The sequence below is a fragment of the Notolepis coatsorum genome (genome assembly GCF_963971535.1).
Source record: "Notolepis coatsorum genome assembly, chromosome: 9".
In the NCBI taxonomy this organism is placed as follows: Eukaryota; Metazoa; Chordata; class Actinopteri; order Aulopiformes; family Paralepididae; genus Notolepis; species Notolepis coatsorum.
In genome coordinates, this window is record NC_140173.1 from 33,296,670 (window position 1) to 33,311,252 (window position 14,583).

Consider the following 14,583-nt stretch of genomic DNA (forward strand, 5'->3'; position numbering starts at 1 on the left):
TGTCAGTCAGACAATATATCCTGTCTCAGCCTGAGAGAGAGAGACAGAGAGAGAGAGAGAGGTAGGGATAGAGAGATAGAGAGATAGATAGATGGATGGATAGAGGGATGGCGGGCGGGATGGATGGATGGATGGAGAGAGAGAGAGGGAGGGAGAGAGGGAGAGAGAGAGAGATGGAGGGGGAGAGAGAGATAGATAGAGAGACACTGGGTACAAAATATGAAGAAAGAGGGGATAAGTATAAAGAAAGATTGAAAAAAACTGAATATATATATATATATATATAAAGAGAGAGAGAGAGAGAGATAGAGAGAGAGCAAAGCTTTGTTTATATCCCGCTCTCTACTAATGGAGCTTCCAGAATCTACAAACAAAACAATCAATTCAGTCTGATTTAGGTGACGTATCCATTAGGTCGAAGGCTACAGTAGCGAAACATCCCTGCAGCTCAGCTGGATGAGACAGAGGTCTAAACATGCTAGGCACTTATTGCACGAGACAACGCTGTTTCCTTTTCCAGTGTTTGTATAGGAGGGGAATTCATTTTGAAGTGCAATTGATTTTAAATTCTTTCTCGAGGGTTTGTGAGTTGGGAGTATCTGTGTGTGTGTCTGTATGTGTACTGTACACAAATACATGCTGGTCCACTATAGCATCGAGTGTCAGTGTCAGGATAAACAGTTTAGGTGAAAAGCACACGCAGGTTTGAAGGTGAGGTTAATGAATGAATGAACATGTATTCTCCATATTCCTCCAAACAAATCACAATATCAAGCTCCGTCATACATAACAATCATAATGAAAAAGAAATTAAGCAACAAGTCAAGAGCAATGTAGTTAGTTTGTTGACATGTTCAAAAAAGGAGTAGAGGGAAGCTAAGCTTATTGATCCCTACCCCCTTACATTTAATATTTTTTCCTTTCATAAAATTTTACTTGATTTAACATAATTTAGTATAATACATTATATACTATACTTTGACTTGTAGTACAAAAAGAAAAAACTTGAGTCACTTGACAGCAGTAAATACAATACCACACTACATAACACTATATATAACATAACTTTGTTTATCCGCATTACTCAATTCTATATTTCTCTAATGTGTATTTTTTAAGCTGCTTTTTAAATTGTGCAATGTGTTTACTCAGTTTGATGTATTCAGGTAAGTCATAGCACAACTTCACTCCACAAACGGATATGCACATGCTTTTCAGCGTAGTGTGTACCATTGGTTGTTTAAGATTCCCTCTCCCTCTTAAGTTATATTCTCCTTCCCTGTCTCTGAACATCTTTGAATGTTGCCTGGGATTAATTTTTATCTGGCTTTGTATACAATGTTAAGATGCACTACCAGGAGGTGAGTCGTTACAGCACCAGAGAGATGAAATAACTATGTACAGATACCGAGATGTCCCACCATGTTACCTGTTACCTGTTACCTGTTACCTGTTTATTGCACAATGTTGTTTTTTATTGGATTCTATTACATGTTGTACCACTGTATTGCACATCGTTGCGGGCAAGACCACCCGCATTTCATTGTATACTTGTATGCCGTGACAAATAAAACTCTTGACTTGACCAGCACACATGTCGTGGTTATGTTCAGGGTTAAGGTTAGTGTAGCTGAGGGGTACAATTCCCTGACTGTATTGTTAGATATGATATTTAATACCACTACCTCATGTACTTTAACTTCTGGCCACCCAGTACAAGATATAAGTATGATGAACACTTTCCCACCTGATGAAACGAACCAACACAAATGGACCAAATCGAATATTTAATACAGCAAAGGGTGTACACAATATTCACTTAATTACATTTATGATTTGAAATGTTAAGTATGCACTTTTATGGCAAATGAGTATTCGTAGGTAAATCAACATTGAATGTCCAATCTCTGGTTGCGCAGGGAGTAAGTATACAACCTGGAATATTTAGGAAACGATAGCGATAGTACTTAAATAATTATAGCTGGATACACTAAGGGGGGGGGGGGGGGGTCCGCTGGTTGTAAGACAGTAGGAGGGGGGGGTTAGAGAAGTCGCTGGCGGTATCCCATCTGGCCGACGGTGTCTTGGGAGAATCCAAAGTCTTAGACCCAGTGCCCACAGAACCTCGGGCCGTAGACGAACACAGCTGGACCCTCTGTGGAACGGTATCTGCCGGTCCACAACGGAGAGACGTGGTGCGACCTCACGTGTAGAGCGCCGCCTCACCTGTAGTCCTCTCCGGGGGGTAATTCCAACACTCGACAGTGTTGGCCTTTATCCATGGAATAATCAAAGCACATAAAGCATAATCCAAGAGCCGTGGAAGGCTCGCCGTCGTCGGGTAGAGTAATCCAATATACAGGTCCAGTCGCTCTTGACCCGGAGCTCCTCGGATGCAATCACCACTAGGGGTCTGACCAGCCTGGATAAGCGTCCAGATAACGTCAGGAACGATGGGGGTACTGATAACTGTAGAACTCGAACCGAACGATGCACCATACATAAATAGACTATTATTAGCTTAATAGAATACGTCCAACTCGACGGTATGGTGCCAAACTATGACCATTCAACTATTAATCTACACGATATCTCAATGCCTATTCTGGGCCAAGTAGGCCCTACTACACCGCACGTGCTTCGTGGGGAGGCTTTTGCGTCTGTCACTCTGTTGGAGGATAAAGAACTGGACTAAAAGAAAGTTCTACTTTACGAGCGTCATATATATATGCGCTATGAACAAATAGTACCACACGTATTTCGCCCGGCATATTACTGCGCGGAACCGGGGGCTGCCTCGACATGTTAGGCGGCACGATTGAACTTGAACCTAGGGGTATGGCAACCTGGCGCCAGGTTCTAGTCCAATGGTAGAATGAAACTATTATGGGCTGTTTAGTAGAAACGGGGATATTCAATGCATATTGTACAAGGAATATACAGGGGATATCAAACGATATACAAATACAATTAAATATATATATATAAATAAATATACATATTCGGTTTAATCTGATCCTTCACAACAGCCGCCCCCTAATTAGTCCCACCTAATTAGCTAAGCAGAGACAGATTAACCGCACTGTCTTCCACTCAAGGTCCGCTGTAAGGTCAGTCAACTCACAAAGTCATAGGGTCATGGTCATCATCGATAGTATCTGGGAGTCGGGGCAGTTCTATGAGCCTCGCCACGGGCCGTGTGTAGGTGCGCCCTTGGACGAGTACTTCAGCTGCTCGGACCTTGCCATCGGCACCGGTGATCACTTTGCTTACGCGGCCAGCCGGCCACATAGCTCTGGGGAGTGACTGGTCAACTATCATGACGACTGTTCCTTCTGTCAAATTGTCTCTCTCTTTTACCCACTTCTGGCGGGTCTGTAGAGACGGTAGGTAGTGAAGTAGGAAGCTGCTCCAAAACTTGTCAGCTAGTACTTGGCTGTACCTCCACATTCTTCGGCCGTTCGCTTCTTCGGGCCTGTACATTGTCTGGGGTAGCGCGGGGTCCAGCCGCCCCATTAGGAGTGTGTTGGGGGTGACTGGGTCGACATCTGCTACATCACTGGAGACGTAACCGAGGGGTTTGGAGTTAAATACTCCCTCGATCCCTCGGTCATTAGGACTTCCTCTGCCACAGTCTGGGCTCCGAGTACGGCATACAGGGCTGTCTTTATAGAACGTACTTCTCGTTCCCAGGTTCCACCGAAGTGGGGTGCGTTCGGGGGATTAAACTGAAAGTCAACCTGGGCTGGAGCGAGGTGGGTCTTAAGTTCTGGGCCCATAGCTTGGAAGCTCTCTCTCAGCTCTCTTTCTCCGCCTTTGAAGTTGGTCCCGTGATCAGACAACAATGTAGACGGTTGTCCTTTCCGTGATATGAATCTCCGGAAGGCCATAAGGAATGAGTCTGTGCTCATGGTCGGAAGGAGCTCGATATGTATCGCTCTGGTGGTCATGCATTTGAATACAATACCCCACCGCTTCTCGGTGCCTCTTCCTCTTTTTATATACAACGGGCCAAAACAGTCCATGCCTGTGGAGTGGAATGGCTTGTCGCCGATTCGGAGGCGACAGGGGGGTAGGTCAGCCATCCGTGGTATGCTGGGCTGCGCGCGCCACTTACGGCAGTCTAGACAGGTTCGCTGGAAGCGCCGTACTGCTTCTCTCCCTTGTAATATCCAATAACGACGTCTGATCTCCGCGAAGACTCTCTCTGCTCCGGCGTGGTGCACATCCTCGTCGTATTTCTTTATGATCAGCTCTGTGACCTTGTGTCGGCTGTTCAAGACGATCGGGTGCTTAATGTCATCTGGTAGATCGGGGGCTCTCCGCAGGCGACCACCCACTCTGATGAGATTATGTGCATCACTCTCTGGTGCCAGGTGAATCAGTCTGCTGTCTGATGGGACGGGGTTTCCTCCCTGTAGACAGTCTAGCTCATCGGGGAACGAGTCTCTCTGGGCTCGTTGTAGTAGAAGAAGTTCTGCTTCTTCGTAGTCAGCTGCTGACATGTCAGTGGTGGACTGAATCTCTGGGTGGTGCCGCAGGAATGTCCTTTGTTGCGCACTCTCTAGGGTAATGCAGTCATCTATGTTCGGGTCTGTGGAGGCGACAGTGCTCAGTCCACAGAACATAGGCTTCTTGTTCTCAGCCTCCTCTCTACTTGCTTCCCTCGGGGTGGGCGTAGGCCAATCTCCTTCCGGGAGCTGGAGGAATGCTGGTCCGTCACTGTAGATGTTGTGACGGGTTAGGTCATCCAGGGACATTCCCCGGGTGATGACGTCAGCTGGGTTGTGTTTGGTATCCACATATCTCCAGCTTGCTTCTTCTGTTAGTTCCTGAATCTCGGTGACTCTGACTCCCACGAAGACTTTGTATCTGCATGAATCAGACTTAATCCATGTGAGTACTGTCGTGGAATCTGACCACAAGATTGTTCTATGCACCGGAATGGTGAGTTCACGTTGGATTAACGTGGCTAGATGCGCTCCTGCGAGGGCTGCGCAGAGCTCTAGACGTGGGATAGATTGTTGCTTACGTGGGGCTATCCTTGAGCGGGCCAGTATGAAAGCAGTGTGTATCTCTCCTCCCATCTCTTGGGCACGCAAATAAGCAACCGATCCGTAGGCTACTTCGGAGGCATCGCTGAAGACGTGTAGCTCAATCTCGCATGTCTCTGGCCTCACTGTGGATGGGAAGTAGCTGCGGCGTATGTTGACACCTGGGAGTGAGCGGAGTTCCGTCTCCCACTCTCTCCATGTTGAGGCAAGGTGTGCGGGTATTGGGTCGTCCCAGCCCTGGTCCTTGTCCCATAGTGCTCGTACAATCATCTTTGCCCTGGTGGTGTAAGGTAGAATACATCCCAGCGGGTCATATTGTCTGGCGAGTGTTCTGTACACACTCCGTCTGGTGGTCGGTATCGCCGCCGACCTTCCTTGCTCTGGAGCCAAGGGTTTGTGTCTATAGTGGAGCGAGTCTGTTTTGAAGCGCCAGACTAATCCTAGTGTCATTTCTTGGGCTTCTCCTGGGATTGTCGCCATCCAGGTCTCGCTGCTGGCAGCCTTGTCTGCGGAGGAGAGGCTGCGCAATACGTGCGGGTCACTGCTGGCCCACTGCCTGAGATCAAAGCCTCCTTTGATTAGGGAGGCGCGTAACTTGATTAGGAGAGCCTCGGCTTCTTCTTGAGTCGAGACGCTTTGTAGACAGTTGTCTACGTAGAAACTGTTCTTCACACTGTGTTGGACCTCTTCATCTGCTGCTGGGTCCTCTGTGACGTGTTTCTGTAGTGCAAATGTAGCACAGCACGGGCTGCATGTGGTTCCGAAGGGGAGTACTTCCCACTGGTAGATGGATGGGTTCTCATCTCCGATCTTCTCTCTCCATAGGAACCGTAGCAGAGGCTTGTCCTCCTCTACTAGTCTCACTTGCAAGAACATCCCTTTGATATCCCCGCTTATAGCCACCTTGTCCTGGCGGAAGCGCAGTAGCACGCCTAGTAGGGAGGGGCCGAGTGTGGGGCCGGGCAAGAGCTCTTTATTCAGATTTTGGGATCCGATCTGGTAGCTGCAGTTAAACACAATGCGATCCTTGCCATTGTGATGGACCTTGTGATGCGGCACGTACCATGATTCGGTCGTCTGATCGGCCTCTTTAATGTCAATCTTTGTTACGTGTCCCGCTGTGATTAGCTTCTCAATCTCAGCTCGGTACACACTCTGTTGAGCGGGGTCTTTGGCTAGGCGCCGCTCTGTGTTCAGTAGATAGCGCTCCGTGGCGTCTTTCTTTGCGTGAAAGGGGGGCATTCCCTCTCTCCTCAGGAGTGGAGTTGCGTATCTCATCACTCCGCCGACTGTGACTCTCTTTGTCCCCTGCTCGAGTAGGTGGATGGCGTAAATGTCTTCTTTAGAGCGAATGTCTTTCTTTTCGTTCTTAAAGGGCATTGTCTCTAGGGTCCATAGCCTCTCGACATGCTGCAGGAGAGTGGTGTCTTCTTCTGTCGTTCGGGAGTGGAAGCAGCTAGTGGCTGCGGTTCGGTTGAGAGATTTAGCGAGGGGGCCTTGTAATGTCCATCCTAAGCGGGTCTCGACGGCTGCAGGACAGCCTCGGGGACCGGTATGGACCCGGTCAATCGGGACTATGAGTTCTGCATGGTCGGAGCCTATCAACAGGGTCGGGGTAGCGCCGTTTATGAGCGGGATAGGTAATTGCCGCAGGTGCACATATTTATCCATCAACTTGGTGACAGGGTAGGTGTACTGCGAGAGTCCTATTTCTTGGCTGGTGAAAGCATTTGTGATCTTGTACTGTCGCTCTGGCTGCCCGTTGGCTGCGATAGTGAAGGAGACATTCTCGCCCTTTATCGTCTTTAAATCTCTTCTTATTGTCCGAATCGTCATTTCGTTCTTGCTCCCCCGCAGTCCCAGTTGAGTCGCAGCGGAGGTGAGCAGAAGGGTCTTCTCTGACCCGTCATCAAGGACGGCGTAAGTGTCCATGACTTTATCCTGGTAGCTCAATGTCACACGGACTACCTTTAAGAGCACTTGAGCTCCGTTGCTGCTGGCGGGGTCAATGTACATGACACTTGCCTTGGTGCCGCTCCGTGGTGCAGGTGTAGGCCGTCTTCCGTTACTATCGTGTAGTATATCTAGATGGGCTCCATCGCACCGGCTGCACCTTTTCTTTAGGCGGCATTCGGCTGCCATGTGGGGCCGCGCACATCGATAACAGCGCCGGTTGGACTTTATCCATTGGCTCACTTCTTCTGCATTCATCTTTGTGAATGTGTCACATTGTGACAGCCAGTGTTCTTTCTCACAGTAGGGACACGCTATCTTCCACTTCTCCTTCCTCGAGGGGGTGCTGTGACTCTTACTGCTCGGTACTGACTCTGATTGGTGCATGACAGTCACCGATCTTCTTCCATCATTTATTCTCCTGGGTCCCTCTCTGGAGCTTGGCGTGCTCCGCCCGAAGGTGTCCAGTCGTAAGCTGCTGACCTCTCTCGCCAGGAAGTCGGCCAGATCAAGGAGGGATGGCTCGGGGCCGTCGGGATCTCGGTAGTCCCTCTGCCGCCGAAAGCGCTCCTGTCTTGCGGGTGGCAGCTTCTCCAAAATCCTCTCAACGTTAGAGTTGGCGTACAGCTCATGCCTGCCCTTCTCCCGTTGAGCTCCCAGCATCCCCACCAGGGACTGCACTTTGATTGACAGGTCATCTAGTGAGCGACTGTCTGTGGCTGGGGGTAGGCGGTCAATATGCCTTATCTCCTGGATTACGTAATCCCATATACGTCCATATCTTTGATCCAGCGCTGCAAGGGCCGCTGTGTATGGGGTCGAGGAGGTAGCATAGGCTAGCGCTATATTGTGTGCTCGCTGTACTTTCAGGTGCTTCAATAATATTGCATACTTGTGGCGTTCATCAATGACATCCGCCAGCATTGTCTCTAAGCACATCCGGAGCTCCGTGTACTGTGCTCGACTCTCATAGGCGAAGTCTGGGATTGATGACGTGGCGTTGTATGACGCCGTGGATGGCGAATACATCGGCGAGCGTTGGGGGAGAGACCTCCTGGGCGAGTCCCCTCTTGCGCCTCGCTGTGGGCCGGTACTGGCAGGGTACCATGGCCCGCTGGTCCAGGTACTGTTCCTCGGGGCTGGTCGTGCGTCGTGCTCACCCGTAAATAGAGTCGGGGGTCTGTAGCGCAGCGCCGCGGGGGTATAGCCTGGACTGTATGGGACCTCCTGGTCCGGTGGAGTACTGTGCTGTCGTCGGGCTTGGTGGGAGAGGGAGTTGTCCTTTTGATCAGCTGCTCTATTAGTTGCGCTTGTAGTCTGTCGCGCTCTGCGTCTCTTTGGGCACCGGCAGCGGTGCGCTGGGCGTCGGCGCGGTCTCTTGCCATATTCTCTTCCATCTGGAAGCGTCTCATCTCCAGACTTGTGCGCTGTTCTTCGCTCCGTTGCTGTGCTTGGAGGTGTTCGCGCTCGCTGGTCGCCTGGGCTTGGAGACGTTCGCGCTCGCTAAGCGTCTGTGCTTGGAGCCGATCGCGTTCGGTAGAGGCTGTCAGGCTGACGAGAAACGCCTGTTGTAGTATCCTCTCCGCTTCGCTGGGGGAAGATGGTAGTGGAGGTGAGCCGCTCCTGCGTGAACCGCTCCTGGGGGTACTCGTTGGGGAGTCCTGGAGCTCTAGTTCCTCGGCGCTCTCCTCTTCTTCTTCCGTGCAGAGTTCTCTCTCTGTAGGGTTGTCTTCCTCCCGGGGCGTGTCGGGGACTACTTCTTTAGTAGTGACGGGGGGTAAAGGCATGTCAATTCCCTCCTGGTCTCCACCGTGGGCTTGGTCAGTTACATTAGGACCTACTAGGGCCTCTGTGGTCGGGGAAACCTGGTCGTTAAGGTCAGACATAATTTTACTTTCTACTTTTACTACGTTTACCGTTTGTCGAAGGCTAGGTAGTTGACTGACAGTGTAAGCCTCTAAGTACTGAGGTGTCTGTCGTCTGCGCCGCGGGCGTTCTAGGTTAGGAGGATCGCTTCGTGGAGTGTTCATCATAGGCCATTTCGATATTAATAACACTATATTAATATTACACTAGTTACCATCCGGCTCGAAGGACCAATTGTAGCTGAGGGGTACAATTCCCTGACTGTATTGTTAGATATGATATTTAATACCACTACCTCATGTACTTTAACTTCTGGCCACCCAGTACAAGATATAAGTATGATGAACACTTTCCCACCTGATGAAACGAACCAACACAAATGGACCAAATCGAATATTTAATACAGCAAAGGGTGTACACAATATTCACTTAATTACATTTATGATTTGAAATGTTAAGTGCACTTTTATGGCAAATGAGTATTCGTAGGTAAATCAACATTGAATGTCCAATCTCTGGTTGCGCAGGGAGTAAGTATACAACCTGGAATATTTAGGAAACGATAGCGATAGTACTTAAATAATTATAGCTGGATACACTAAGGGGGGGGGGGGGGTCCCGCTGGTTGTAAGACAGTAGGAGGGGGGGGTTAGAGAAGTCGCTGGCGGTATCCCATCTGGCCGACGGTGTCTTGGGAGAATCCAAAGTCTTAGACCCAGTGCCCACAGAACCTCGGGCCGTAGACGAACACAGCTGGACCCTCTGTGGAACGGTATCTGCCGGTCCACAACGGAGAGACGTGGTGCGACCTCACGTGTAGAGCGCCGCCTCACCTGTAGTCCTCTCCGGGGGGTAATTCCAACACTCGACAGTGTTGGCCTTTATCCATGGAATAATCAAAGCACATAAAGCATAATCCAAGAGCCGTGGAAGGCTCGCCGTCGTCGGGTAGAGTAATCCAATATACAGGTCCAGTCGCTCTTGACCCGGAGCTCCTCGGATGCAATCACCACTAGGGGTCTGACCAGCCTGGATAAGCGTCCAGATAACGTCAGGAACGATGGGGGTACTGATAACTGTAGAACTCGAACCGAACGATGCACCATACATAAATAGACTATTATTAGCTTAATAGAATACGTCCAACTCGACGGTATGGTGCCAAACTATGACCATTCAACTATTAATCTACACGATATCTCAATGCCTATTCTGGGCCAAGTAGGCCCTACTACACCGCACGTGCTTCGTGGGGAGGCTTTTGCGTTTGTCACTCTGTTGGAGGATAAAGAACTGGACTAAAAGAAAGTTCTACTTTACGAGCGTCATATATATATGCGCTATGAACAAATAGTACCACACGTATTTCGCCCGGCATATTACTGCGCGGAACCGGGGGCTGCCTCGACATGTTAGGCGGCACGATTGAACTTGAACCTAGGGGTATGGCAACCTGGCGCCAGGTTCTAGTCCAATGGTAGAATGAAACTATTATGGGCTGTTTAGTAGAAACGGGGATATTCAATGCATATTGTACAAGGAATATACAGGGGATATCAAACGATATACAAATACAATTAAATATATATATATAAATAAATATACATATTCGGTTTAATCTGATCCTTCACAACAGTTAGTTTGAAGGTTAGATTAACGGTTATGTTCAGGGTTAGGATTAGATAGTGTGTAGAGGTTCTATGCACTCACCTGCCAACGTAGCGCCCGGGTTCGTCTCCCGCCGTACTTATACGGTTAACCACGGATGTTATGGATAGCGCAGAGGTGCCAAACACAGTGTGTAAAGAACACACACATGGTGGCACACGCCGAGGCTGTGGGGCCGGTGTGATGGTGTGTGAGTGAGTCAGTCAGTCACACATGCAGACAGAGATAGAGAATCACACATAGAATCACAAACGTGTCTGTGTGTTTGTGCTGTAACTAGTATGTATTAAAAATAGGGCTGTCATAATTAATGCGTTAACTCTGGAGATTAATGTAAATGATTTAAAGCGTTAATTTTTTTTATCTAGCTTAATCTATGGAGTGAAAAATCGTCAACGTTCTGAACTTTCAGCAGTATATTTGCATGTTCTTTTTTTGCATTGACTCATGAAAATCATCTGACATGAAGATTGAACACATTTTTGTTGTTAATATGATTTATATTACTGGTAGTTCATACAAGACATTATCGTCCTCTAAGCCAATCTGCACTTTAACATAGGCCTGGGTTGTTTTTAGTTCTGTTAGCACCGCGGATATAAGAAAGAGATCTTTCAAGCTGAGTCAATGTTGATGGTTTTGTTGAACATTTGTATTTCACAGGAGAGAAACTGTATTCAAAGAAAGCTATTAACACTTTAATCGCCATGGGTTAAATTCATAATTTACCATCCGTTGCCAGCTCTATTTGTCTATGGAGAAGTTCCCCTTCTTTGCAGGGCTATACCTTTTTAAATTCTATTGCTAAATTGCCATTATTATGGCCCATTCAATGTCCTATATGTATTGTTCAGGGTGTAGCAACGTTAAACTTTTTCATTCACATATTCATACTAAAATATGGTCTAAAGTATAAGTATGTTTTTATCGTTTTCTGCAGCTTTCTTCAGAACGTGATTTATAGCCCTAAATACATTATATTGATGATCAAATACAGTTTGGTAGGAATCTGTGCGAGATAAAAAATTTCAACTGGACGTGGTTCTAGAAGTTTCTACGCATCATCTGATGATGACCGGATGGGCGGGGGATCGTTTATAATTCCGTGGGCAGCGTTAGATGATTCATCCAGAGTGGGTCATATGTTCATCATAGCAGTTTATACGGAACACGTTAGAATATAACGCTGAATCTTACCGTGGCTTCCTCGCGCCGCTGGCAGATGAGCGTGGAACAGAATTTTTTCTATTATGGGATGGAGAAATGCCCGATCCATTTCCAGGTTGTATAATAGTATATACGTCCAAATCATGTTGTTTTTTCGAGTTATTTGCACCGATCGATGTTCACTGTGTCAATACGGAGTCTCTCTAACGATAGCGAGTGCCCGGACCACATATGGATGAGCACTACCGGTTCAAAGGTTAATTTCCGGTTGGCGATCTGCCGATCGGCCACCAGATGGTGCTCTTGAACCGCTAGAGAGTTGAGTGGAGCTTTGCAGTGTGTCTCAGGGCTCCGGAAAGGAAATATGATTTCGATGACAGATTTTTGAAATATTGACATCAAAGACGAGTTACGGCGTCTTCGGCAGAATGAGCATGGCTAGGAATGACGTGTAAACTCGTCCACGGCGATCATAGTGTTAAAATAGTCTATACTTTCTTTGTGTTGATTTTACATTAATTCCATGATTTTACTCAAGTAGATATCTGTTACAAGCTTCGGTCTTAAGTAGAAAAATGTGATCTTTTTTTATCTAGATTAATCTAGATTAATTACAGAAAATTGTGAGATTAATTAGTTAATTTTTTTGTATCTATTGACAGCACTAATTTAAAACTCTCCGGACCACAACGTAACGGTATACGTTTTATTGCAATCTCAACACTCCAACCAACTGCCGGCAACAACAACACTTTACGGCAGCCTGTCGCAAAACCCGACCGTGCCGTCTTATTAAAGGCACAGTCAACACCGTTGTGATAGCATACGCAACAGTAACGTGTCATCCCAAGCCAGTCTATCTCCTCCACAACCTTCCAACGCTCCTGGGACACTCTGTAATTCAGCCAGCATTCAAATGAGAGAAGAAGAGGACGCTGTCGTTTTCAGACTCTTTCAAACTCTTCAGACCAGAAGGTATTCTACCAAATAAGGACACAGTGTCCACTTGTCACGGAATGAACAACCAGGCACAGCCGCACCCCCTCTCCCCCCACCAGCCCCCAGCACTCACACTCCCACACTCACTCCATCTGGTCCAGATGGAGTACCTGGGAAGGTGCTCTAAGCATGCGCTGACCAGCTCTCCTAGATCGTCACTGTCATCTTCAACCTCTCCCTGGCACAAGCACTCATCCCACCCTGCCTTAAATCGGCCACAATTATCCCGGTACCCAAGAAAGCTGCCACAGACAGCCTCAACGACTACCGCCCAGTAGCACTCACACCTGTCATCATGAAGTGCTTCGAGAGGCAGGTCCGACACCACATCAAGGCCTGCCTCCCCCCCACACCTTAGACCCACACCAGTTTACCTACCGGGCAAACCGATCCACAGACGATGCCATAACTATAGCTCCCCACTCTGCACTGAGCCACCTGGAACACCGGGGGAGCTATGCCAGAATGCTCTTCATCGACTATAACTCATTGACCGGCACGCTGTTTTCCCATCTCTACTCAATGGCGCCAGCATTATTGACCATTTTCGCGATGTTTGCGGACCCATCGTGTGTTCTGTATTATAGCTATGGAGACAATAGTATGGCTCATTTGACAGGCATTGTTTATAGTCCAACACTGACAAACCAGTTAATTTATTTTTTAAATATTTTTTTAAGATATATTTTCTGGCATTTTATTGCTTTATTGGACAGACCCGGCAGAGAGGAAGGGAGTCGAACCCGGGACGGGCGTGTTGCACTGCAGTGCGTTATGTGGTGTGCCACTCTGGCGCCCCAAACCAGTTCATTTCTACATACTTTAGTTTGTGCGCTATTCCACGCTAAACATCGCCCCTTTCCAAAATAATCCAGTATTTTTTTCTAGATCGCGAGATATGATGTGTTATATGCATATGCCCAAATCGTTCGGGTTCCTCGCCTGAAACTCCAAATATTTCCAAATCAAAGGTATATACCATATACATATGTTTCTTCACAAAATCATCAAGGGGGGAGGGGGGGGGGGGGGGGGGGGCATTTTACCTCGAAGCTGCAATCGTTACCAAAAGCATGTTTCAGGTTTGGTCAAATATACCTAAAATAGACCTTACCTTAGTCAGAAGGTACTCCAAAATGTATAATCCCAGTCGTCCCATCGCGATCGCAATTACTCGTGTGCATTGGGCATGGCTATCATACGGGAAACAATAGGTTTGATGCGATCAAATCTCCGACATATTGCTGTGTCCTGATTCACTTTGGGTCTTTCTCTCTCTGTGCATCTGGCTGCAGGAAGCCCTCCCCCTCAGAGACCCGAGCCCCAGTTAAAAAGGTAGACGATACTGCCACCTGGCGGTATTCGATCATTATTGCAATTTTAACGTAGGCAGCGGTGCCAGGGAGACACGGGGAGGTCCGCACGAGTGTTTAGAATAAGGATCAAAGGGAAAAGATCAAATGATCTAAACACGGGAATACTTGTTTTTGGCACAGAAAGAGTTAATACAATCATCCCAGACATCCTGGTCACCAAACTGCTGGATCTAGGCTCCTCCCCACACCCACCTGCTTCTGGATTAAGGACTTTTTGACCAACCGACCCCAGACGGTGAAACTCTGCCCCCACCTCTCCTCTAACCGCACACTCAGCACCGGCTCTCCCCAGGGCTGTGTGCTGAGCCCCCTGCTGTACTCCCTCTACACCAGGGGTCGGCAACCCTAGGCATGCGTGCCAGCATTGGCACGAGGCAGCATAAAAAAAAAAATATATATATATATATATATATATATATATATATATATATATATATATATATATATATATATTAGTGCTGTCAATAGATTAATTTTTTTTTACTAATTAATCTCACAAT

At 47.7% G+C, this 14,583-nt stretch overlaps 1 protein-coding gene across 1 annotated transcript in view; it reads left to right on the forward strand.

Annotated features, from left to right (window-relative positions):
• LOC311234580 (uncharacterized protein) overlaps nt 1-13,065 on the forward strand; it is a gene marked incomplete at both ends in the record, with an annotated part of 137,223 nt that extends 124,158 nt beyond the window's left edge. The window contains one exon of the mRNA XM_084321827.1: nt 12,859-13,065. Coding sequence (XP_084177953.1) covers nt 12,859-13,065 — 207 coding nt within the window. The remainder of the gene's footprint in view (nt 1-12,858) is intronic.
• Nucleotides 13,066-14,583: the final 1,518 nt, after the last annotated feature.